A 27,910-nucleotide genomic window follows, 5' to 3' on the forward strand; every position below is an offset into this window, starting at 1 on the left:
TCTCTACACTCTTCTTTCTTAGGGGAGGCTGAAAAGAAAAAAGAAAAAAGCTTCCCTGTAAAATTAATTAATAGAGGTTTCAATTATGCAAATGCAATACCATCCGGCCATGGCGTCGCCGCCGGACACGAGCAAAACCTCCAAGCTGGAGCGCTACAACAGCTACCTGAGGAGAGTCAACAGCACAAAGCTCATCGCCGCTTCTTCTAAGCTCCTCTTTAGAGTCACTCTATTGATTGCTTTACTCCTAATTTTCTTCTTCACCATCAATTACCCGCCGGTTGCCGATAGCTCCGGCAACCGCGCCGCCGTTCACGCCACCAACCACTTGCTGTCCTCCGCCTTCTACGGCGGCGGAGCGTCCTGGGAGAAGCACGTGCGCCTCTCGTCCACGCCCGGGAGCAGAAACGGCATGTCGGTTCTGGTGACCGGCGCGGGCGGGTTCGTTGGGTCCCACTGCGCTCTGGCGCTGAAGAAACGGGGCGACGGGGTTCTAGGGCTGGATAATTTTAATTCTTACTATGATCCTTCCTTGAAACGCGCTCGGCAGAAGCTTCTGGAGAAGCACCAGATCTTCATCGTGGAAGGCGACCTCAACGACGCGGAGCTTCTTAAGAAGCTCTTCGACATTGTGCCGTTCAGCCACGTGCTCCACCTGGCCGCGCAGGCCGGCGTGAGATACGCCATGCAGAATCCTCTCTCTTACGTCAGCTCCAACGTGGCCGGCTTCGTGAACCTCCTAGAAGTCGCCAAGGCGGCCGACCCGCAGCCCGCAATCGTCTGGGCGTCTTCCAGCTCGGTCTACGGCCTCAACACCGACTCCCCGTTTTCCGAAGCCGACCGAACCGATCAGCCCGCCAGCCTCTACGCCGCCACCAAAAAAGCCGGCGAAGAAATCGCCCACACGTATAACCACATTTACGGCCTCTCCTTAACCGGACTAAGATTCTTCACCGTGTACGGCCCGTGGGGCCGCCCCGACATGGCCTACTTTTTCTTCACCAAGGATATGATCCAGGGGAAGCCGATTAACGTGTACGTGACGCAGGAGGATAAGGAGGTGGCGCGTGACTTCACGTACATCGACGACGTGGTGAAGGGGTGCCTGGGCGCGCTGGACACGGCGGAGAAGAGCACCGGCAGCGGCGGCAAGAAGAAGGGGCCGGCGCAGTTGAGGGTGTACAACCTGGGCAACACGTCGCCAGTGTCGGTGAGGAAGCTAGTGGCAATTCTAGAAAATTTGCTCAACATCAAGGCTAAAAAGAACGTCATAAAAATGCCCCGAAACGGCGACGTTCCGTACACCCACGCTAACGTGAGCCTCGCCTACAGGGACTTCGGGTACAAACCAACCACGGACTTGTCAAGTGGATTGAGAAAGTTCGTCAAGTGGTACGTCAGTTATTACGGTATTCAATCAAGGGTAAAAAAGGAATTAGACAGCACCCAGGGGTAGGCAATGAAGTGGGGTTGTGGGGTGGTTTTTTTTTTCTCTTTTTTTTTTTTTTTTTTTTTCAAAATTACTTTTCCCACTTATATTTTCTGTTAATTATTGTTGATGTATTTTGATCATTTAAGCATAGATATTTATTTATGTAACAAAAATGAAAAGAGAGGTAATTATTGATATAAAGTAATAAGAATGAGGGTGGAAATGGCAATTGTAGATCTATGGAGTACGGGTGCAATAATGTGATATAGGCATAATGACGGGGTGCTATCATAATTAAAGAAAAGTTTGCATTTCTGTACAAAAATATAATGCAGATCAACCTCTCATGTACCAATCAAGATATTGTAGTTTTTGTTGGATTCTTTGAACACCAGTAGTAATTACAACAAGAATCTTTTCAATACCTTCACGTTTTAGTTTATTTATTTTCAAAAAATATTACCAAGTTGTCCAACTATTAAATTTCAAAACTTTAATATCTATTAATTTTTTATGGTGTCGATCAACATTAATATTAGTACAAGGTATAATTACATATGATATATTTGATATATTTGATTGTTTTAAGTACAATTACTATTAGTGTTGAACTGTTGATTGTAAATAAATGATATAATTAAGCATATTTGTGGGAGTATTAGAGCATGGTGCTCACTGGAATGGACCAATTCAAGGATGAGCTTATAATTAAGTTGACTAAGAAATAATGAACAAATAGTATGGAAGTCAATATATTTGTATTATTTTAGTGCCAAAAAGACTCTATGGAGCTAAATAGTTACATATTCTCACTATTCTCAATATGTGTTGCTTGTTTTAAAAATACAATTTATATGAAATGGAAGCAGTGTCTTGTTCCCACTGCCCAAAGAGGGATAAGAAGGGAGACAATTTGGTCAGATAGATAAAATACCAACCTACTATCAATTTGTCATACAAATTTTCAGTATCTATAGTTGTCTTTCTACGCAAGAGGGTTGCCAGCTATCCTTCTCAAACACGTGTCCCTTGTTCAGTCAAGGTGGACAAGTGCCTTTATGAGGTTTTTTTTTTTTTTTTTGAAAATAGTGCCTTAATGAGTTAGGATTTAGGAATTGAAGCCCTCGTCCATATAGGCAAGATAGGTTGTGTTATCTTGTATGGGCAGCTTAACTGTCATAGGAATGAAGAAATTTGAGAGTAAAGATTAGAGATTGAGTCTTATCCATAACAATGTGGGGGTGATCTCTCAAAGTGAAATGGATTTTTTGTGTACAGTAAGCAAATGTCTATCTTCTGTGTTCAGTTGAGTTATTATAATTTGGGAATAACCTATCAAAGTGATAGGGTCATTTACCCTCAATGTTCAGTTGAGTTATCATGATTTACATATTTCTAAATGTTTTGTCGGGTCAAAACGCGGAAAACTTTTGAGTCAGAAATTCAACCTTTTGAGAGCAAAGATAGGTTGTTCTGATCTAGTTAAGCGTAAGGGTGAGTAGGTCACCTATGGGGTGGTTTCGCCGGTTGGGCCTACTTTTTAGGTGGGATACAAAAATAGGACGGAAATAATTAGGATACAAATATGGGCAATACTACACTGTAGGATGCATGTTTCCCTTTTTGAACATGCATCTTCAGAATGCATTGTTATCTTTTATAATATTTGTTTCAAATTAAAATACTGTACATTGTACTTAGAGAATACGAAAAAAATACTGTATATAAATACAAAATAATAAATACGTAATTATGTATTTATTTTTTGAAATATTAGGATAAAAAATACTTAAATAGTGGGTCCAAGACCAACAACCCTAATTTCTCCTCATACATATAATATACCATCTTTTTTTATTTTTTCATTTAAACTACAATACTGTACACATACACGTATCATACACTCATTTTCTACCTTTTAACTTTTTTTTTTTAAAGAAAAGCTAACATGCATTCGCAGAATGCATTTGTTTTTAAACAAACATGCATTCCATGAAAGTACTTTGCCCATCTTTGTTACCTTTTCAAAACCGGCCTATTTTTGTATCCCACCTAAAAAGCAGGCTCTACCGTATTTATGACTCGTCACCCTATGTGCACATTAGCCCCCAATATATCATAATGATTATACTCAATATGATCAATACAATAATTTTTATTTATTTATTTATTTGTAAATGATATAAAGCGGTATTACCACACGATTTTATAAATCTAGGCCAGGGAATTACATTTTGTGGGTATGTGCAATGCCCTTGCATAATCATGTAGATATAATACTTATCTTAAAGCAACAAATTAAATGGAGCAATGTGTCGCTCATACTGAAAGAAAGGTGGTGGGACGTACAATCAAAAACAATATTATCACATGCCGAAGTGTAGTGTGTACACTTCACATGTAGCAGAACCAAAATGTTTCCGCTTACAAGCCATATTTTCCACACAAACATACTATGCCCAATCAGTTTGTGCTCCGAGAATCAGAAGCTAGGAAACATTTGACATTTATAGTGCGATCAAACCATGTCGAGTTCCTTATCGCGGCTCAACGGGTCGGGTCGAACAGCGAAAGAAGAGGGTTTAGCGAGCAAAAGAAGAAAAGCAGCAATTAGAGTGCCGAGGGCGTCGGCGACGGTGTCTTTAGACGAAGCACCGGCGGAGTAGTGTGTACACTTTGAAAACAAGATTTGTAGAGACTGCAATATATTATAAATGTCATGTTATAATTAATATTGATATATATAATTAATTAGGCAAAACATGTAACCTACCAATGGTTATCGTACTATACTAATGTTTGGTTTAGTGACGCCCTGGCCTGCATGGAAACCATTTGCATCTTTCATTCTCCTTCTTCTCCTTCTCCTCCTTCTTCTCCTCCTTCTCCTCCTTCTCCTTCTTCTCCTTCTTCTCCTCCTTCTTCTCCTTCTTCTTCTCCTCCTTCTCCTTCTCCTTCTCCTTCTCCTTCTCCTTCTCCTTCTTCTTCTTCTTCTTCTTTAGTAATTTAAGATATTTACAATTTGTTTGGGGAGTAGTAGAATCTGGGGGAATTTGGGTTAAAAAAAAAAAAAAAAAAAAAAAACGGGTTAAAAAGACTTGATACTCGGACACCAGTACCTTGATGATTGTGATACAAGAGTTCATAGATTTGCATTCTTAGATACATATTGTTCTTTCTACTCATCAAAAGAATAGGATTTTCATAACACAATCATTGTAAGATATGAATCATGTATGCGTTCTCAGTTTACATAGTAAGTTAGGGTAGAGTTGCTACCTTAGTTTTTCAAAAGAGCCAATGCTCAACACCTGGTGACTGGAACCGTTGACACATCAATGTTGCAAATGATACTAGGTGCTAATTGACTAATTCTCAAATAGTTCGATAGCTTATTTGTATTTTTCCCTTTCTGTTTTTTTTAGGCAATATAATGTATGCGCAAGTGTATTATGTATACGGATAACAGACTTAGGCACTGGCAGAGGCAAATTGGCAATGGCAATACTAAGAAGTGAAAAGAAATGAATGGTGAGTTTGGGAAATAAATTCAATTAGGAATGGTCGACCCATATCCCATACTGAACAGAAACTTCAGTTCAAACCCAGTTGTTTAGTTTGGTTTGAGTTCTCCGGCAAGCGCCTTTCCGTTCTTCTTGGACAGACTCGCCAATGTGGATTCTCGAGTGAGCAGAGAAATTGTCCTGGGAAATGCGTTCATAGTATAATACGAGGAACGCATCGCCTGGGTACGTATTATTGTATGTCTAAAACGTAAGTACAAATTGCGTCTACAATATTTTATACTACAGACGTAAGTGCAACATGCGTTCGGATCCAGTATTTCGAAAAATAAATAAATACCAAATGCACGTCCCAAGTGAGTTTTTTTCATAATGGTCTAACTTTCTTAGCGTTCCCTAAATCATCAATTCATTTCCCTGCATTACCATTTCAGATTTTCACCCTATTTATTAAGGCTTTGTTTGGCAGAGCTTATGGCTTATTTTAAACTACTAATAAGCTATAAGCTCTGTTTGGTAATGTTCTCAAAATAAGCTAGTAGCTTAAAATAAGAGCTTATTTTGAAACGCTACTTGGGTAGCTTTTCAAAATAAATTAGTAGCTTTTTAACTTTTTTCCATCTTTATCCTTATTATTTTAAATAAATGACATCCTTTACCCATCTCAATTAAAACCCTTTGACATTTTCTTTTCATTACGTTTGGTTGTAATTTCAGTTTGATATTTATGTTTGAACATTAATTTTTGTATGAACTAATCTTATGAATTATAAATATTTTTTTTTTACTTTATATATTTTTAAATATATGTTCTTACTTTATATTTTATTTAAATATATTGATTTCATTATTTTATATTTTAATATATAAACAAACCTATTTAAATTTAAAATTATTTAAATTGTATGAAGATGTCCTTTTTAGTCTTTTTACTTTCTCAACTTATCAAAAAGCTAATTTTACCAAACACTTCTAAACTTAACAGCTCTTCAGATTTCAGCTTCGAGCTTATACCTTTTCAATTTTCAGCTACATTTTCATCTATGTTTGCCAAACATAGCCTAAGTCTTACTAGACTTATTTGTTGGATTTTGAATTATCAACAAAGTGATAGAAATGATTTATAAAGATGGGCTGAGGGCCCATGCTTCCTTTAAAATTGTTTGGGCCTATTTAACTTATTTAAAGTATTTGAAATAACTTTTCTTGGGCATGTATTTCTAAAAAATCCTTTCTCTAATGTTATTATATTTTGAGCCTGTGATTATTTAAATCATTTATTATATATATACATGTATAAATTGATTTGGGTCAGTATTTTTTTTTTTAAACAAAAATTGAGCAGTATATTGCTTTCAAATTGCCATTCAATTTTCACAATATTCACAATTTTCGAACTTTATATTCACAATTTTGTTATATAAATTAAAAAAATGTGTTATACTATTTAATATAGAGTTCTGTAATTGTGAACATAGAGTTTTGAAAGTATGAATATGGATCTGAGTCCACTTTGCAAGGTGGACTCGGGTCCATGGCATAACAACCGTTTTCATACGACAGATTACCTGGATACATTTTGCAAGGTGAACTTAGGTTCATGTTCATAATTTTAAAACTCTATGCTCACAATTTTAGATCTCAATACACAAAATTACATTACTAAATATTAACAATTTTTTAACTTTATATTTATAATTTTGTTTTATAGATTCAAAAATTGTGTTATACTATTGTATATAGAGTTATATATCAATGGAGTATTACTAACTACAATGCAGTAATAATATTTTTTTAAAAATAAAAATTGGAGATATATTGACCTTATCACAAAATTTTATTATGGTCTAAGCTTTGGAGGGGGAGTGAAAAAGTGACACGTGGCGTAGAACAGGGCGCAAATTATATTGTGGACCGTGGTCCACAATGCATTGTGGACCGCGCATCAAAACGACGTCGTTTTGATTAATAAAAACAGACAGATGAATTCGCGCCACTCCCTTTCAGTTCATATATACTGCAGTTACATTTCAACACAACTACAGTTACATTTTGAAATAACTACAGTTTCATTCGATAATATAAAAACACAAATGTGAAACTGTTATTCAGTATCTGTTCATATACACTGCAGTTACATTTCAATACAACTACAGTTACATTTCGATATAACTACATTTTCATTCAATAATATAAAACACAAATATGAAACTGTACGTTGTTCAGTATCTGTTCATATATACTGCAGTTACATTTCGATATAACTACAGTTTCATTTGATAATATCAAAACAAATGTAAGACAGTATCTTTTGACATAAATTATAGTGTCAATTACGGACTCCGTCTCTCACTCACTGAAACAATGTCGTTTTGGGACCGCAGTCCACGATATAAGAACTGAGAACAGGGATAATACTCCCGTATATACACAGTTGCGACTTGCGAGGGACAGTGGTTGTGTTCTACAAATTGGAAGGCCGCATGTGCTTAACTTCCCCCTTTTTCGGCTCTGTATACCGTCACTCTCCATCCCATTCGCGTGCAATACCAACGGACATTTTAATTTTATTTTCTTATCTTTTTCCTCATTAACGAAATCCCAGTTGGATATTGTCAATTCATCTATACAACAAGAAAATTATATTTGCCCAATCACCTTGTGGTCTAGTGGCACGCGGTTGCACCTCCATGTGAAAGGAGTGAGTTTAAGCCTCAGATGAGATGCTATTGTTTCTTTGTGCTACATTGTTCAAAAGAATTTGATTGAATTTTAGTACATGTACTCTTAAATTATTCCCCCACTATTATTCTTTCCAAGTCACGGATCATTATCTGTGATATGAGTTGGGCTGGTCGGGTCAATATGCGAATATAATACTTATACTAACAAATGTAATACTAAATCATGAATAAAATGTTTGTTACTTATAAGGAAAAACAATTAATTTCATGTTTTTTTAATACTAGTTTAGATTTATAGGCGACAATCTACTTATGGTCTTTTATCAACAAAACAATTTAAATATCGTTAAATACAATTACATTCATATTGACCCGATCCGTCATCACGGACAATTATTCATGAGATGGTGTCATACAAGTTTTGCCTTTATTGCATGATGCGGCAACTAATGATAATATATTTCATCACGTGGGTCTCAAAAATATTGTCTACACCAATAATTTGTGAGAGGGAGGGAGTAGAAGTGAGAGTCTATGTAATATTTTTCTAATTAATTACCATGCATTCACATTTCTCTATATCTCCGTAACTTTTATTACTCCGTTCATCACATTTTATGTGTTTGGTTTGATTAACGAAACCTGACTAAAATTATTTTGAATTCAATTTTTCATAATATTAAGTTTAGTATTAGTATATAAAATTTATATATTTAGAAATTACATTAAAAATACTATAGTACACAAAATATTGAATTTTAAAATAATTTACAACTGATACAAAAAATAAGCAAAGAATAAACAATATGTTTGGCTAATAAATACTCCGTAGTAAATATGACAGATAAAATGAGATAAAGAGATTATATATCATTAATATAATAAATGCTTTTCTATTTTTGTAGTTAACTATCCTGCCTGTGTGAGATACTTTTAAGTTCATACCACACTCAAATTAATCTCTATTCTCACCGGCCCGGCCTAATTAAGGGGCAAAGTTACGATCATATTATATTTAATTAATTATTACTCCCTAATATATTTAAACTTTTGTTTTATTGATTATTACTTCTTCTTTGTTTCTTAAATATTATTAGCTTTGTTTATAAATAATAATAATAATAATATACTCACATGTGGAAGGGAGTGGGTTCGAGCCTCAGTGGAGGCATCTGTTGACTCTTTGTGCTTCAGTACTTTGAGAAAGTGGCTATGAACAGATACTAAATGTAACAGAGTCAGTAGAACTTAAAAAAATAATAATAATAATAATTATTATTATTATTATTATAAAGTAACAGTGGATAATGACACCTTATTCTGATAAGCAAATTTCGCAAATCAATTCGTTAATAATTATAGTTGTATTGACTTTTGTTAATAATATAATAATCCGTACTAGCAAAGTTGTGCATTGCGCATAAATGACTGTATAGTGCATTGAAAGAGGTAATCAAGTCGGTAAATCATAATTTTCGTATTAAAGATATTATAAGTTTATTTATTATCAACACTATTTTGGTTGAACTTATCATGCATTATTTTTTAATGTGATTGACCTTTTTATGTGTGGTTTGCAAGCTATCACATGCACAATAGTAAAATTTATCTTGTGTATACATTCGGATAATGATTGTGATTTTCTTTGCCATAAAAAATAATTGCATAATGTATTTATCCAATGCTAAAATAATAACTATATTAAATAAATTTGAAAATAATTAGACAATAATTATTTAAAACAATTTTAAAAATTCAAAGCTACCTTATAAGTTAGTCAATTTATTTGACATTGTTAATTATATTTTGATCCATAAGATTGTTTTTGTTTTTGTTGTTTTTTCACATACCTTAGCTTTGTTTTTTTGAAAATACATACCTTAGCTTTGTAATTGGTATGAAAAACTATTAAAATTAGGCTATATTTGGTAGAGTTTATAGCTTTAAGCTACAAATAAAACATGATAAGCTTAAAATAATAAGCTATTCAATTTTAACTTAAAAAAAATTAATTTGCAAAAACAACACCATCTATCATTAATTAATCAAAATTCTAATATCTCAACTTATTATTTTATGTCTTTTCAGACTTATCAACTTATTATTTTATGCGAGAATGAAATAAGTGTACATACTTCCTAGTGAACCTTGGTCAACTCAGAGGGTGGGGGACGATGGCCCCTCTCCCTCGTCAGAGGGGAACCACAGTCTCCTCACAAATGATGTCGAGGGAGTGATCTCTCGCAAAATTAGATAGCTTAAGGCCGAACATTTTTTTTTCTTCACACAAAAAACTCATTCAATAGTTAATTTTATCAAAGACTTTTTTTAATTATTAGCTAATAGTTTTTCAGCTAAGTGTGCCAAACAGGACCTTAATGAATTATGTTTGATAGACTAAATTAGATTTTATATAAAATAATAAGATTCAATGTAAATAACTTTTTTTTAATCGTTGAATTACAATAACTACATAACTTTGTCTTCCATGCATACATAGTTAATTAGGTTTTAATAATAAGATTCAAAGTAAATAACATTTTTTTTTTTTGAATCGTTTAATAACATTAACTACATAACTTTTTCTAACTAATAATTAGTTTACTACTTTATTAGAGTTGACTTGTCTATAAATACATCAAAGGTTGTTCATGATGAGATTCAAAAATACTAACTTTTAAAAAACTCATAAAGTCATAATTCATATGCAAATCCGAATAATACCATATATTGGCATATATAAAAAAAATTGTAAAAAAAATTTATATTATTGAATTTATGAATTTCGACTATATGAGAGTAATGCTTCTTGTAAAAAAAAAAAGTATAATAATCTCATCCATCCATATAGATTAATCAACGGCTCAAACCATTTAAAAGAGATTATACCCAACATTTTTGTAACTATTACGGTGCATTCGGTAATGATTAAAAAAAAAAAAAAAAAGTCCGTTGATATGTGACAATGTACTCAAGTTGGGTATACAATAACATATCAACAAATGTATCGTCAAATGTTGCCTAAAGTATTATAATAATTACGAAAATGTTAATCCGTATTTTTTAGAAATATTATTTATAATTTTATAGTTATTGATTAACCAAAATAAACATATGAATGTATTATTATTATTATTATATTATTATTTATTTATTTATTTGCAAAGAGCATTGTTCATCGTGGTGTAAATACTCAGTTATTCCTAATATGGGTCGAGTCGAGACGTATCCGGATCATAATTTAGTTTCCTAGTTAGTTCAAGTAATGAGCTCGAAGTAACTGAATTGAAGTCAGAGAGCCCCAACATATGTGTGGTAGGTGAACATGCCAAAAGTCCCGTCCTTCACCATAAGTCGGGCTCTCGTAATGCCCAACACGTGTCGCGCATGCACGTACTTGATAAGTTCGGAAATAGTGCCTCGACAATCACATGTATCAAGATTTCTGAGCACACACTATAATGGGGTTGGGTTAAAGCGCGTAATCTAGGTCCAAATACTCAAGTAGCCATGATTTGAATGACCGTCCCGACTTGAACTGGTCGGGATTGGCCTTTAAACAACGTAGGGCAACTGCAGTTTTCGGCTAGCTCGACTATAGGTTGGGAAGGTTGAGATTATGTTTGGTCAAGGTCGAGAATAATTCCACTTGGTGACCATACTGGATATCGAACAAGCGTACGATATGAGGGGAGAGGTTTACTCGAAGAATATTTCCTATCAGTTCTTATTTGAACTTATCCCTATATAGAGTTAGATTAATTGTCAGAGCAAACCTATTAGTATTGGTTATTCATAAATTTTTAGAAACCAAGTACGAGAAAATGAGGGAGAGAAAAAAGGGAAAAAAAAGTTGTCATAAGGAAGTTTTGTTTTGTTTTTTGTTTTTTTGTTTTTTTTTTTTTAAGGAAAATGGTTTAGTTAAGGCGCCCAACGAGCATATGCATTGTACTCGCTTTATGCGCAACAGGCGCACGTGATGAATTTTTTTCTTTTTTATTCTCCTCTTAGGTCCCACAAAAAATCACATCACTGCAAATTAAGTTTAATTTCTCTCCTCTCTCCTCTATCTTCCATGCCATCATTCTCTCTAATCCAAGCAAGCATAAAACTCAAGAAAAACCCTTACTAAGACTATCCGCACTAATATAATTTTCTCCCACTTTTAACATGTCACATCACAAAATTTATAACTTTTATTTATTTTTATCAATGAAGTAGTCAAATTGCAATAATAATTGCTATACGTAATCCTTTAAAGAACATATATTACATCAGCTTTGCAAATTGTAACTGCCACTTTTTCATGCGTGCGGATGGCTTAAGCCTTAATGGGGTTGCTCTAATCAAAAAATTAAAAATGACAAAAAAAATTAGTGTAAATATAATTTATACATTAAAAATTTTAAATACGGAGTAGTAAATATTTAAGGCAGCGGGGAGAGAGAGTTGATCACAGACGGACGAGAGCGAGAGTGGGGGATTTGTGTTCCGTCTCTCTCTCGCTCATCCTCTCTTCTAAACATTTCTCGCTTCTCTCTGTGAATGTATGTATGTAGGCAGGCGGGCGAGGCTTTAGCCCCTTTTTTTCTCTGCGTTTTCTTTCTTTTCCTTTCCATTCCATTCCCTTGCGTGTCTGCTTCCCCAAAACCAAACTCCCTCCATTCTTCTTTTTCATTCTCGACAAGTTAATTGAATGCTGTTGTTATGTAATATATCCCTCCTAGCTCCATTGAATCCCCCCTTTTCTTCCTAGCTTTCCGTGAAAAGGGATTTCCCCCTCTTTATAACAAAGTGTTGCCACCACTTTATTCCTTGCAATTCCCTCAACTCTTGTTTTCCCTCATTTTCGTGCTTGCGAAGATTAGGGTTTTATTCCCCTGCGTTGGTTCTCGTTTCCGGGTACTGGAGATTGCTGCTTTTGCTGGATTTTTTGTCTTAGGGTTATCGAATCGGATCGGAATTTCAAACTTGTGTGTTAGGGTTTTGATCAGCGAGTCCCGACTTGGCACTGATTATTGGGTGCTTCCGGCGGGTTTTTTTTTTTTTACCGCTAACTCTTGCATAGGCGGATCGCCCGATTAATGAAGTGTGCTTTGGACTTCGGAGGTGTCGAGCTGAAAATTGGCATTGAACTCTAGCTTTGGAATCTGACTGAATGCCATAATAAGAATGCTGTTAGTGTTCGTTCCCAAAGGGCATGGAAGAGGACTGTAGGTAAACCTAGAATTTGTATGTTATCAGTGTTATTAAAAAAAAAAGAAAAAGAACAAGAACAACAAAGGAAAAGGAAAAATACAGGTTGACCATTTTGCCTTAGCTGGATGGTGCAGGAGATGTCTTGGTAATTATATTTGTCACATGGTGGGGGTAATCATTGAGAAGTAATACATTCAAAGAGATCAGAACCAAATTGCAGTGGACAATTTTCCTTTCTCAAGTTACCATTCGGATTGACATAGTTATTGTGGAAGCTTTTGCTATAAAAGAAGTGAATTATTGTATATTACAGTATTTCATTGCATCTCATTGGTGTCTGCTGTGAGTGCTGGACAAGGCTTGTAGAGCTTCTATTGCATTTAGAGCTAAGATTTCAGTGTGGGGGGTTTATGGAAGACTGATTCAGTGGGTGTTAAAGGCCTACTGAAATTGGAAAGGGACTTGGTGTCATGGTGCATTGGTAGGATAATAATTGCTGTTATATTCCCTTACTGGAATACTGCTTCGAGAAAGTAATTGGGGGATACCATTTTCTCAACAACACTCTTTTTGCTAGCAGTAGAATTCTTTGCAATGTCTCGCTGCTTTCCATTTCCACCACCTGGATACGAAAAGAAGCCTAGACCAGAAGATGCAGGCCTATTAAAAGAGGTTTGTGCAATTATATCATTAACATGGTGTATATGTTTGGTCAAAACTCTACGAGCATCATATCAATATTTTGATAATATGGGTGGCAATGAGTGGACAGTTTTGTTCAATTTGTTTTTGGCTGTGTGCAGTATTTCTGAAGGGTCCCTGTTTTCTATGACATCAGGCGATGCGGTGTTTTATTATCTTCAGTTTATTGCTTTCTTGTTCTTAACTGCGTTGAATGCTCAACTCTATTGCAATTCTCTTTAGAGTTCAGAAGCTTTGATTGTACAGAGTAGCTCAATGGCATAAACTACACTTTGTAGGTTATTTGCTATTATAGGTTTGTTTGTGTTTGAAAGAGGCACTTCTAGAGCAACACTATTATACTCATCTTCTTGTGACATCCGGACAGTGGTTGTAACACATTGAATTATGACAAAACTAATATCTGTGGAACTATATCCTCATAGATTATAGACTGCAAATCTATGATCAAAACTTGAAATAGGAGTAGCAAGCTTTCAAGTATTTAAAGCATCATCCCCACCATTTCATTGGTTTTGTGTTAAGATTGGCAATGAGAATATACAGGGTGGTGTTTTGTTAGGTCTGGACTCTGGCTTCCTTATTGATCCACCCTTTGTTTGTCTTATAATACAGTTATACTTGATGAGTTTTCCAGAGCAATGGCCTTGTAAAGTCTGTTATGTTGTACTTGTAAGTTGTAAGTTTGATCTGAATGCCAAAGTCATATTCTAATTTATATTGCATTATTGCACAACAATTTTGAGTAATCTTCCTTTTTAGTGGTTTTATCTTTACATTTGAAACTTTTCCAAGTTTAATGTACCTTGGTAGTCCCCTGTAACATGCTATGTACTATGATTGCTTCTTTGTATATTGTGAGACCATTTAGACGATCTCTAACATCATATATAGCTATATACCATCAACAATGTAGTGTGTCACCCTCATTTCCCTGTTGAAGTGAAAAACTCTGTTGTGATCCAATTTTGTTAAATCTATGACAGTATGGTTGTGATCCCCATGTCTGTGTGCATATTTGGTATAGTTTAAGAAATAATATCTCTTAGCATTTTACTGTAGTATGTTTTGCTACCTTGGGGGATGTATACCTACTAGTCTACCATCCCTTTAAATCCAGTGACTCTAGAACTGGGGACATAGAATAAAGTGAAGGGTCAAAGAACATACCGAGGCTAAATGTGCCCCTCCTTTCCCCCAATAATAGATTTAATAAAAGATGGAGAGAAGAGAAGAAATGTAAAAGCTTTATAATTCTAAATCTAAAGAAAGAGAAGTAAGAAGCTATATACTTCTAGAGAAGGGCTAGCTGTAGATTTAAGTTTTGTAATATGATTATGTTCACATGTCTTAGACCTAGATAGTAGATATTGTGTCTCTGAATTTTGTATATGGAACACTGAGATATTTTAGGAGAATTTTACTATTATACCAAATTAGGATAATATATTGTTATTTGTGGAGGGGAGAAATAAGATTGAGAAACTGATCACCTGCTGAGATCTGTGGTCTAGTTTTAGGTTGTCTAATATTAGAATTTCCCTATGTTTTTACCTAATTCAATAATACTTCAGCTGTTACCCCAAGTATTCTTTGGCCGGGTTTGGTATTATCAATGACATTTGGGACCATAAATATGGTTCTAAGTTTCATGTATCTACTATCTAGTACTAGCCATATGTTGAAATTTAGGGATTGAAAGGCCTAGTTTTAGGCGGTCTAATATTAGAATTTCCCTATGTTTTTACCTAATTCAATAATACTTCAGCTGTAACCCCAAGTATTCTTAGGTCGAGATGTTGGGTTTGGTATTATCAATTACATTTGGGACCATAAATATGGTTCTAGTTTCATATATCTAGTACTTGCCATTTGTTGAAATTTAGGGATTGAAAGGCCTAGTGAGTGGAGAATAGCCACTGCCCTTCAATTAAGCGAAAGCACAATATGTGAGAAACCAAAGAAAGGTAGAATAGAAAATAAATAATATATTGTAATAAAAGATTACAATAGATTGTGTGTCTCTCTGTGCTTTTGTATATTGAACCCTATAAAAAGCCTATATTTATAGGAACATTTGGCTAAATGTGCCCTTACTAGGAAGGAATAGAGTTTCCTATTATTCAACACTCCCCTCAAGCTGGAACATTTAGAAGTTCCAAGGTTTGAATAAGAGAAACACTCCACCTCATTCAAAAAATTACAAATGAAGATTACATGTGGTTAGATAACAATGCCAGATGGTTTCGGAAGAAACAACGTTGTGCATGACCCTTGGGAATGAAGATGAAAGCATGAAGGATGGGGTTGAATATGAACAATCTCAATATAACGTGGCAACATAAGCACTCTAGGACACACGCCAAATGCCTTCATCAACAACAATAGACTTGAAATGAAGATGAAAGCGTGCCAAATGGCTTCGGAAGAAACGGTGCTATGCATTACCCTTGGGAATGAAGATGAAAACGTGAAGGATGGAGTTGCATATAAACAATCTCAAGATAACGTGGCAACATAAGCACTCTAGGACGCACACCAAATGGCTTCATCAACAATGGTAGAGTTGAAATGGAGCAAAAGTAGCAAAGGGATACAATAGATCCCATAGTAATGAAGATAAGCCCAAAGCGATGAAAAGAATAAAATAGAACACCAGTTGCGTGCTGATGGGACACTCTCCCTTACTTGAAACATGGGAATAATAAATGGCCTTTGGAAATAAAATATAGTAACGCCAAAATTTAAGCCCAAAGCGATGAAAAGAATAAAATTGAACACCCTTAGGAAAGAAACTCGGACCCAAAAAGCCTTCATATTTCACCAGAAAGACTAAGAAAAGGGAGCTTGAAAATCTTGTTGAAAAAGTCATTATCAACGTGTAGTTGAGGTGGCGACATTGGGATGACGACGAAATTTTATAGGCTTGGTTGCCAAAAATTGGCCTAGGACATGTAGGCTTTGGTACCATGTTGAAATTGAGGGATTTAAAGGCTTGACGAGTGGCAAATAACCACTACTCGCTAGTTTGGCAGAAGCACAATATGCAAGAAACCAAAGAAATAGAGAATAGAAAAGAATATATTATAATAAAAAATTACAATAGAGTGTATCTCTCCCTGTTTATGTATATTGTATTGTATAAAGATTCTAGATTTATAGGAACATTGAGCTAAGCCCGCTCTTACTAGGAATAACAAACCAAGCCTACTCTAACTAGGAATAGGACTAGAGTTTCCTATTATTCAATACCATTTATTAACAAAAGATTTTAAAAAAAAATCTCTTCTATGCTATTGGAACATGATATTGGCATTAGGAGACTTTACTTGACAAGAAATCCAATTAATGCATTACTTGATGAGACTGTTGTGGAAAGAGCAGGAAAAAATTTCTAATGTGGGTTGAAATGTTGAGTGTAGTATGCATGTGGATATTGATTTTGGGACCTGCATTACAAAGAACCAAAAATAGATGCCAAGACATTTCCAAAATTGAAAATGTCGTATAAGGAAAATCTCTTTCCCCTTGCTTTCTACCGACCAAAGAAAGGAAATATTTCTATTCACAAATTTCTTTTCCTATCCCGTTTATCCTTCAATTGAGGACACCTTAAATCTCATGCAGTTTTTTTATGATGACAGTCTTAAAGTATGGAGATTGTCTGTCCATCCTACATTGTATTGGATGGGTAGAGAGCGAGGGGAAAGAAAATTGGAGAGAAAATAAGAGGGAAAGGAAAACAGAGAAGAATGTGTTTGGATGAGAGGAAAGAAAAATGAGAAAGAGAGTAAGAAGAGTAGGACATAGAGATGTTGCATGTCTTCAGAATGAGAGAGGAGCTAGGCTGCTAGGTCAGGTGTATACTGTGTATATTGTGTTGAGAGGAGATGGTGCATGCCTTGAGAATTAAAGGACAGTTGTTGTTACTTTCAAATCTTAAATAAGGGGATTTTATGATTTTTAATCAATCATGAAGAATTATAGAACCAAAAAAAAAAAGTTAAAATAAAGAATCTAGATGCAATATGATAGCCTCTTGTGTTTGAGAGATGGCATGATCAGTTTTTGAAACATTATTTTAACTTAAAAAGATCTAGTGCAACTATTTTCAATTAAACCTTTTTGTGAAGATCATGAATATGGAATCATTTAGTAGCCAAAAAACTTGCTTGAAATAGAGGGTGCTTAAATTGGTTTTATCATGTTGTTGATGCTAGAATTGATTGCCTACTTGATTTTTATTCCCCATGTAGAGAATCCACTGTAAAAGATAGCCATGGATTCTCTTTTTGCTCCACCCCCTTCTTCCTATTTGGGGAGAATAAGGGAATGAAAGGCATTTAACATTTTGTCCATCAGGAAGTGATCGACGAATAGAAATATAGGAATATAGGATATTGATTGATAAGACAGCATGAAAGCGAAACTGATGTATTTAGAGTGGGTGATCCTCTGTTTCATGGGTGTGATGAAAGAAATAGCAAGCTAGACAGGACATTTTGGATACTTATGAGTATCAGATTATGCATTTGCAGGGTCTCTTATAGGATTTTGAAGTTGTGTGTTTCTTTTTTTTTCTTTTTTTAATAATAAATAAATGATATTTTTAGGTGATTGGGAAGAGAGGGTTTGTCTAAGAATAAGATTTGAGTTATACTATAATGGACCAGACAATAAGCTTTAGTTGGCAGTTTCTGGAGGAGTATTAGTCTGGTATTTTAGAGGAGTTATCTTGGAACAATGAAATATAAATTTTCTTCATTTTTATAAGAGCATTTCGGGAGTAACATATTTGTCTTGGTGTGGATTTTCTCCAGATCTTGGTAATAGATTATATGTTTCCTAATAGCAGCACTGAGCCACCTGATTCATTGGACTCTAAATTGAAGTGCCCGATGAAAGTGTGCGACTTGATACTGCTAAGGAATGAAATGAAAAACAGACCTTAGGGTGTCTCTTCTCAGAACATGAGAAAGAATTGAAGTTTAACCTTAGGGTGATACCTCATATTCTCAGAAGCTAGTAAATGCTAATGAATGTGTGAGTTTCTCAACTCCATTCAACTAAAAGTTGGAAGTACTTTCATGTGAGTCATTGATATATTTTAAATATGCGTTGCTTGCTTAAATGTGACTTTTGTCAAGATACAATCTCTTTCTTATTACTTCAGCAAATAGAAGCTTGTAGCATAAATTTCAGAGTAACAGCAACAATAATGTTATCTGTAAGTATTGGTTATTGGTGCCTCGATTTCTAATTTTGAGGTAAAGAATGCTGGTGTTCAGTTTGCACATTTATCTGTCATTCTAACTGTTTTGTTTTGTTCTGCTTTTGTTTTGTTTTGTTTATTTATTTTTATTTTTATTTTTATTTTTTGTTTTTTTGTTTGTTTGTTTGTTTGTTTTTATTTATTTATTTAAACTTTTTTTTTTTTGGTTTTGTTTTGTTTTTTTAAATGCTGGTATTTTTTGGTTTCAAGAATGAACACATGGACTTATGGATTGATATTTTGGAGGCTATGAACTGCAGTTAGATTATTGTATTGTGTTTTGTGTTACCTTGTTGGTGCCTTTAATCTGTTAGTATGCCCATGCATGTGTACTTGTTGCATCATGTTTCCACATGAACATGATATTTTTCATTTTTAGTTTGTAAGTTAGATGCAATGTTGAATTCAATTTATTCTTAGTGACTTTGTGCTTGATATTTTGCATGCCGGGCTTGATTTCTGATCTTTCTTTGTGCCTTTATGTTGCATCAAGTATGTCTCTCCTTTTTGTGTTTCAGGAGAAACATAAAGAGAAAAAGCACAAAAAGGATAAGAAAGACAAGGAGAAGAGAGAAGGCAAAGAGAAAAAGGAGAAGGATAGAAGTGATGGGAAACACAAAGCAAAGAAAGAGAAAAAAGATAAACACAAGGATAAGAAAGAGAAACATCGGGACAAAAAAGACAAAGAGAAGGACAAAAACAAAGATAAAGAGAGAAGCAGCATTTCTGAGGAGGCAAGACTAGCTGGGCATCCTGGGGCATCTAGTGCAGACCCTGGGAAGAAAGATGAACAAAACAGTGGCATTTTCTTAGAGAACAAGAAATATGCTGCTCAGCACCAAGACCAGCATGGGCAAAAGCCAGTTCAAACCAGCATTCCTGACAGAGAGGTAGATGAATCAAAATTTGTGCAGGAGTTGGGTAGGAGGATCAAAGATGATGAGAAGGGCAAAGGGAATCAATTGGCTAAGAGTATTGGTAATTTTGGTGAGCGGAAAAGGGATGAAATGATGGATAGGTTAGGGAACAAGGATGTTGGAATTTTTTGTGAAGATGACATGGAGAAGAGAGTTGGTAACAGTGTGATGGGTGCACAAGCAACCTGGAATGGATCTGTATTTAGCGGGAATGCAATGGTCCCCAACTTTTCTGGGGCCAGCAAAAGTAAAGTTGAAGGAATGCCTAGACCATTGGAGGAGAATAATGAGAGGAAAGAAGTAAAGGAAAAACCTAAAAGAGGTGATGAAAAAGTGGGGCACAAAAAGGAAAAAGAAAAAACTAAAGGAGGTGATGAAAAACTGGGGCACAAAAGCAAGGATAACGATCGGGATAAAAAAAGCCAGAAGAAGGATAAAGACCGGGAAAAGAAGGAAAAGGCTAAAGAGAAAAACAAGCTCAAGAACAGTGAGCAGGATAGACTCAGAAACATCAGTAAAAATGATTCTATCGTTGTTTCCAATAGTCAAACTCTACACATTTCTGGGGACAAAAATGATGCTGCCCTTGAAGGAAATATCAGAAAGAGGAAAGATATTGAGAGCAATGGTTTTTTACATGGTGAGTGCTCTGATACTCAATACATAATGGTAAAAAGCTACTGTATTTGAAATTTCATTCTCTCACCATTAATGATGGATAGGAAGAAGCATTTGCCCAGTCTTGCACTCTTGCCTCCCCACCCACAAGAATGTCTCATCAAGTTCTGTTATGTTGTCAGTAAAATGTCCTGTTAGAAAATCTTTGGATGCAATTTACTGTCTTTTCCTTAGGCATTGCTTGAATATGAACATACATATTTAGTTCTTATTGACCTTTTAGTTGGCTGACTAGTGCTATTTTTATCATGTTACAGAAAGCGAATCCAGGCCTGCTAAATTGCCCAGGCATATTCCTAATGAGACTATAGAGAATGGAAGTAAGGTGGAGCCACCTCAAACGCCTCACCTCTATACCTCAGCTAGACAAGGAGGTGGCTCTAATCTTAAAGTGGTTAATACGGATCACAGAATCAATGGCACAATCCAAGGTCAGCTATTGTCTGGCTCTAGACCAAAACCTTCACCAGTGACTACTGGTAATTGTCAAATTGCTGAAGCATCCAGGAAACCTCCCTGTTCTGATGAAATAGCTGATGCATGTAAGAAACCTCCCCATCCCTATCATCAAATACATGAAACATCTAAGAAACCTCCCCAACTCAATCAGATAACTGAAGTATTGAAAAAGCCTCCTCATCCGGACTTAAAGTATCTCAGCCAGATACTTTCTGTTCCCAAGATGGACGAGTGGAATGAATATGATGACCAGGAATGGTTGGTTGGAAGCAAGGATTCTTCAGGAGGTATGAAGCCCAAGGATATTCCCAATGAGGAGCAACGGGTATGGTCTGAAGCTCTGTATATATCTCCTGAAATTTTAGCTCTTCCATATGTTATTCCTTATTGAGTGCTTGTCATTTGACGGGAATATTATGGTGAGTTCTTCAAATGTGGATCTTCACTTGAGAAGCATCTCTCTCGGAGATGGTTATGCTGGGGTTTTGGTTGGCATTCTCTAGTAGGGCGTGATAGTGCAGTGAAGCAGCAAATTTGTACTTCTGTGGCAGCTTAGCGTACCAATTTCCACACGGTTATACGATTGTTTTGGCGATTTTTTGCCCTACATAAGGTGAACTCCTAATTGATTGGAAATGGAAATTCTGTGGAGGCCCCAATCCCAGATGAGAGAGAGGCTAAGGTAGTTTGATTAAAAGGAAGGTGAGATGAGATGCTGACATGTTTCTAATTGAGTGTAAAAGTATGAATGAGTGGTCTTTACAGCTCTGATCTATCCACCGCAACAAATTTTGATTTGTAACATAGAACACGTATAAATGTTAGATAGAGCAAAGAGGAAAAGGGGTTAGTTGCAATTCATGATTTTGGTTAGTTATATTTACATTGCATGACTCCCAAGTGTTACTGAAATGATATTAGAATTTGTCAACTCAAAACATGCACAAACTGAATAGTCATTTTCCAACTTAAGCCCCTTTTCATGTGAAATATAACAAAAGCTAAAGAGATGAGGGGAAACGGGGTGCATGCAACTTTCTCCTTTCAGATCCAAAGGTTGAGCATCCACGTTGTGAACTTGTAGACGATGGGGATTGAAAGGGAGTTGCTATCAAATCAGCTTCCAACACACAGACATATAGATTATTGAATATCTGTCTTGCTTTCTGGGTGGTCCGTCATGCATCCTATAAACTATAAACCACACAATTCTTTCTTCTTTAGTACCCATTCCCCATTGCATGTGTCCACCTCACCCTTTTCAACTCAATTCTCTTTATACGTATTATGATTATGAATTTGTAATTTATCATCAATTGATCATTTCTTAGCACGTCAAGCAACCTTTTTTTTTCTTTTTTCTTTTTGGGATTTAATTTGGTCACAAAAATGAAATTTCTCACTCCAAATAAATGTCACACTCTGGTTTGATAAGATGGTGGAGGGCAAATCATGATGACTAAGCAAATCAAGAGTTCACAACATTCGGTGTAACTTTCACACTATTATTGTCAGGTCTTGATAATACGTTTTTGGGCTACAATTATCCTCCCATCCAATTTTTTTGGGGGTTTAATTATCCTCCCATAGTGTGTTTTGCAAAGATGTTCCGCCCTATTTGCAACCCATGATCGGTTGTTTTCCATGCATGTTAGGTAATTATATAATTAGATATTATTATTTGGTGGCGATGAATGCACTAATACTTCACCTTAAGCCTAGAGATTGAGTCCAATACAATAGAAATTAGTCATGTGTGGAGTATGTTAATTCTATATTCAATATATGCTTATTCATGATGTATTTGTGTACATCCAACAAAAATATGTATAATTTGTTTATTAATCAATTGATCATTTATAAAATATAAATTTATTTAAAATCTGATTGCTTTTTACATATACACCCACGAGTGGTAAGCAAAGATAGTAATTGTGATGAGTAAGTATGTTTGTTCTATTTCAACTAAAAATTTTAGGGTTTGCTACTCTTTTTTTTTGCACATAGATTTGGTTGTATTGTGTTTCACAAAAGATTAAATCGATAGTTAAACTGTACATTTCTAATCTAAAAACATAATAAATGTGAATGAAGGTTATACCCCTCATTTATGTCCGTTTTTCCCGTTAAATTTTTTTGTACATTATGCTATAAAAGTTGTACTACATAATATTTTAGACAAATATACCCCTACCGTTATAACTTCCGTTATCTTTTCCACTATTCTTACTATGCACATGCATCCACCATATATTTTCTTATCTTTTTCAATAATAATAATGATATATACACATTAAATATTAGAGTTATATGTTAATTATTTTTTAAATACACATTAAATATTAGAGTTATATGTTAATTATTTTTTAAAAAATAAATATCTAATTTATAAAAATATTTTACATTATTATTATTTACTATATTAAAATTTAAATAAATTTAAAATATAAAATACTAATATTGGGCACCTATTTTTTGCGCATCGCGCATAAAATACTAATATTGGGCACCTATTTTTTGCGCATCGCGCATGCACATGCATCCACCATATATTTTCTTATCTTTTTCAATAATAATAATGATATATACACATTAAATATTAGAGTTATATGTTAATTATTTTTTAAATACACATTAAATATTAGAGTTATATGTTAATTATTTTTTAAAAAATAAATATCTAATTTATAAAAATATTTTACATTATTATTATTTACTATATTAAAATTTAAATAAATTTAAAATATAAAATACTAATATTGGGCACCTATTTTTTGCGCATCGCGCATGCACATGCATCCACCATATATTTTCTTATCTTTTTCAATAATAATAATGATATATACACATTAAATATTAGAGTTATATGTTAATTATTTTTTAAAAAAGAAATATCTAATTTATAAAACTATTTTACATTATTATTATTTACTATATTAAAATTTAAATAAATATAAAATATAAAATACTAATATTGGGCACCTATTTTTTGCGCATCGCGCATGCACCTGCATCCACCATATATTTTCTTATCTTTTTCAATAATAATAATGATATATACACATTAAATATTAGAGTTATATGTTAATTATTTTTTAAAAAATAAATATCTAATTTATAAAAATATTTTACATTATTATTATTTACTATATTAAAATTTAAATAAATTTAAAATATAAAATACTAATATTGGGCACCTATTTTTTGCGCATCGCGCATAAGAAAAACTAGTATTATTATATATGTTAACTCAAAACACCAAGCATACAATATGCAAGTTGGATTCAATGATATATATATATGCGTTGTACAAGTACATAGGCATGTAGTTGTGACTCGCGAGTGGAAGGAAGTGAAAGTTGAACGTGAGATAGTGTGTTTCCTCCTATCTATAATAGATTGTTAAATTATCGTGATTTAACATTCCACACTTTTATCGAGTCGGGTGTGGGGACCCCTATAACATTCACTTTTTATGGATAAAGAGTTTGAAAAATAGTAAAACACGAGGTATTTTCTAAATTCATTAAAGAGGATTTTTCGGTGAATTAAGTTAAAAATGGTCAAGAAGAATGTTGTAATGTAATAATAGTTGTGAAGATGGTGCGTTAAAGATATATATATAATGATTAAAAAAAAGTTGAAAGTTGAAAGTTGGCGGGGTAAAATGGTGAAAGGGCAGAAAAGATATTGAGCACGGGAGGGATATAGGGAACGCGGGAATCGGCAGATCCCTTAAAGTGGTGGCTCAAAACTCAGAAAGGACCGTTTGCTTCTCCCCAAAATCTCACCCTGATTTCTTCCATTCTCTCTCTCTCTTTCTCTCTCCTCCGCTCCTCTCCTCTCCTCTCCTCTCTCGACAAAATTTCTTCCGGAAACGAAAACAAACAGAAAAACAATTAACAAGAACGCAAATTATCAGAGAAAATTGATGCGAGAAGGATTGAAAGAGACTGCCATAAAAGAAAACAAGAGACCTTGTTTATTTCCTTGTATTTTTCTGCATTTTTGATAAAACCCATTCGTGGTTCTGATCTATAGTCGCGTGAACGAATGCAAAGAAACCCAAAGAAGGTTTCTTTTTTTCTCTAACTTTCTTCAGAATATTCTGGTTTCGGATTCTTTCTTGAGTTTGATAATCTATTCTCCGTTTTCACAGTACGCAAACTATCTTCTTTTTTTTTTATTGTTTTGTTTTTCGATTTTCATGCAGGGTTTTGAATTGTGGGATTAATCGTAGCATTCCAAAATCCCATCTTAAATGGGGGGATTTTCTGACAATGTTCATGGACTTATCTTAGCTCTGTCGTCTAGCATTTTTATTGGATCCAGCTTTATTATTAAGAAAAAGGGTCTTATGAAGGCTGCTGCCACTGGAAAACGAGCAGGTTTAATCTCTTTTCTTCCCTCTCTGTTTCTTTAGTTTTCATCAAATTATGCTTACCTTCACCTTTAATTCCTCAAGCATCATATCTTCATGTACTCACTAGGCTTCATATTCTGTGATGTTTTCATAATTTCATGTTTACTCAATATCATTGCATGTGTTTGGTTAATTTCTCTAGTTTTGAACAGGTTCTGGAGGGCATTCATACTTGTTGGAACCATGGTGGTGGGCTGGGATGATAACAAGTAAGAATCACATGTGATCTTTTGTTTGTGCATCTTCACCAAAACTAAATACTAAGCATGAAGAATCAACATATATGTTACTCTATTATGATATGGAGTTTGTATAGTGCAATTTTGTCTATAATCAGTTAATCACAATGTTTTGATTTGTTGTAGTGATTATTGGTGAGGGGGCGAATTTTGCTGCTTATGCATATGCTCCAGCAATCCTTGTGACTCCATTGGGAGCTTTGAGTATTATCTTCAGGTATGCCTTCATAATGCTTCATGGCAGATGATGTTACAGTTCACAAAAACCACTTTTCAGTTCGAGAGTGATATTAAAATTTTTGTGTATAATTTCCCATGTACGCAGTGCAGTGCTAGCCCATTTTATCTTGGAGGAACGGTTACATATCTTTGGTGTGGTTGGCTGTATCCTCTGCCTTGTCGGATCAACCAGTATCGTATTACATGCCCCTTTAGAAAGGAAAATCACCTCTGTCAAGGAGATCTGGTACCTAGCAACCGAGCCAGGTATGATATTTGTAGCACTTGGCTCTATGTTGAATATATTGTTTAACTTATGTGCAGGGAAGCCATGTTTATATTCCCTCGGTTTGAATACAGATACATATTTTTACACACTGACTCGTGTACTACACGCCAATTTGTTTCCCTGAACTCATTGTAGCTTAACTATAATGGACAAGGAATAGCACATTTCTATTTCTAATAGTTTCATGGAAACAGAAATAAGAAAAGAATGGAGATATTTCACTCTTTGTATATATAATTATGGTTGCAGATATTTCACTCTTTGTTATCCTCATGTTTGGTTTATTTCCAATTCTTCACAATGAGCAGGATTCATTGTCTACACCTGCATAGTTATAGCTCTGGTCTTAGTCCTTGTCTTTCGCTACGTGCCACGTTATGGACAGTCACATATGGTCGTCTACATTGGAATTTGTTCCCTCACGGGGTCACTCACGGTATGAATAATTTCTAAAGATTCCTCCTTATAACACAATAATTATTTGGGTTATTCCTCTTCATGTTGGTCTTATTTGTTTTTCCTTTTCGCTGATACAGGTTATGGGTGTGAAAGCTGTTGGAATAGCTCTGAAGCTTACGTTTGAAGAAACAAATCAGTTTAAGTACTTCCAGACATGGTTTTTCACGATATTTGTCGTCATATGTTGCATTTTTCAGCTGAACTATCTGAACAAGGTACCTACCTGCCGTCTTTTATCTATATATTTATTTTGTATTGTTTCTAAGGTACCTGACGAAACAAACTTCAATTAACCATGGAATGGTGTTCCTGTAGGCACTGGACACCTTCAATACAGCAGTAGTTTCACCCGTGTACTATGTCATGTTCACGACACTCACCATTCTAGCTAGCATGATCATGTTCAAGGTAACCTCGCACTTTCATTCACAGCATTTTATTCTTTACAAGATGTGCAAAAGATTAGTAGCAGGTTTTGTCGTTTCTGGTGCATCCCATATTTTTGACATTGTGGTGGTGTGGATTCAGGACTGGGACCACAACAATGCGACGCAGATAGTAACAGAACTATGCGGGTTCATAACCATCCTCTCGGGGACTTTTCTCCTGCACAAGACCAAAGACATGGGAGGTGGAACCTCGACAACTTCCCAAGCTGTCAATTCCTCGAATGAGAATGGAACCAGAGGCGACAATAGAAGTCAAGAATCCAATGTTTGAAGAATGGTAATATGCTTATAGAATTCATCATATCTGTGGATTGTGAAAATGGGAAAAGGAACAAACTATGAGAACCAAGATGTGAGGGAGCAAGCTTGCTGTGTGGGGCGTTTTCTGGGCTTTATGCTCTTACTTTGACTCGGAGCCACTTTGCAGAACACATAAGATGAGTTTCAACTTGGTGAAGTTGCCTGCCCCCACCCCAGTAAATAAAAGTCGGCAAGAAAGCATTAAAATGAAATGGCATTTTAGAGTAGAGAAGTCTTAGCTCTATGATTAGATTTTTCAACTCTTTATCTGTTAGCTTAGCCCAATAGTTGCTGGTAAATGTTGTTCTATTTCTATTTGTATCCTTTTCTAATTTCTGCCGTAAAAGGGTAAATTTCCAGATCATAGGGATGGCAATGGGATGTGCTCAAAATTCTCAAATCCAAGTTTTGGGTTTGAATTTTTATTCTTTTGCCAAACGCATTTGAGAAATGCATTTGGTGTATGTATATACATCAGACACATTTCCGAAATGCCTTTTTGATATTCATAGAAGTACCTAACACATTTTGGAATTGTGTTTGGGGTTAATTTTAAAAAAATTAATATAAAAGTGGTGTTAAAATGGTGGTTCCTCAATGGGTTAAAATTTTAGATTTTTTTTAATTAAAAAATGACTTGTTTTTCCAATTATTATACACATTTC

The 27,910-nt window shown here is 34.8% G+C and overlaps 3 protein-coding genes across 3 annotated transcripts; all 3 read left to right on the forward strand.

The window, feature by feature from the left end:
* Nucleotides 1–1,856, forward strand: LOC116031225 (UDP-glucuronate 4-epimerase 6-like). Its single transcript, XM_031273489.1, has one exon. It carries the CDS (start codon nt 86–88, stop codon nt 1,454–1,456), a length of 1,371 nt encoding a protein of 456 aa, XP_031129349.1. The 5' UTR covers nt 1–85; the 3' UTR covers nt 1,457–1,856.
* Nucleotides 1,857–12,109: 10,253 nt separating this feature from the next.
* Nucleotides 12,110–21,798, forward strand: LOC116024727 (myb-like protein X). Its single transcript, XM_031265707.1, has 3 exons — nt 12,110–13,511; nt 19,332–20,370; nt 20,666–21,798. The coding sequence occupies exons 1-3, from the start codon at nt 13,434–13,436 to the stop codon at nt 21,256–21,258; spliced, it is 1,710 nt and encodes a 569-aa protein (XP_031121567.1). The 5' UTR covers nt 12,110–13,433; the 3' UTR covers nt 21,259–21,798.
* Nucleotides 21,799–24,584: 2,786 nt separating this feature from the next.
* LOC116028351 (probable magnesium transporter NIPA2) lies at nt 24,585–27,737 on the forward strand. Its single transcript, XM_031270043.1, has 9 exons — nt 24,585–24,941; nt 25,081–25,255; nt 25,443–25,499; nt 25,656–25,746; nt 25,855–26,015; nt 26,346–26,473; nt 26,574–26,711; nt 26,812–26,904; nt 27,025–27,737. The coding sequence occupies exons 2-9, from the start codon at nt 25,129–25,131 to the stop codon at nt 27,214–27,216; spliced, it is 987 nt and encodes a 328-aa protein (XP_031125903.1). The 5' UTR covers nt 24,585–24,941; nt 25,081–25,128; the 3' UTR covers nt 27,217–27,737.
* Nucleotides 27,738–27,910: the final 173 nt, after the last annotated feature.

This window comes from Ipomoea triloba, chromosome 1 (genome assembly GCF_003576645.1).
Source record: "Ipomoea triloba cultivar NCNSP0323 chromosome 1, ASM357664v1".
NCBI classification, from domain to species: Eukaryota; Viridiplantae; Streptophyta; class Magnoliopsida; order Solanales; family Convolvulaceae; genus Ipomoea; species Ipomoea triloba.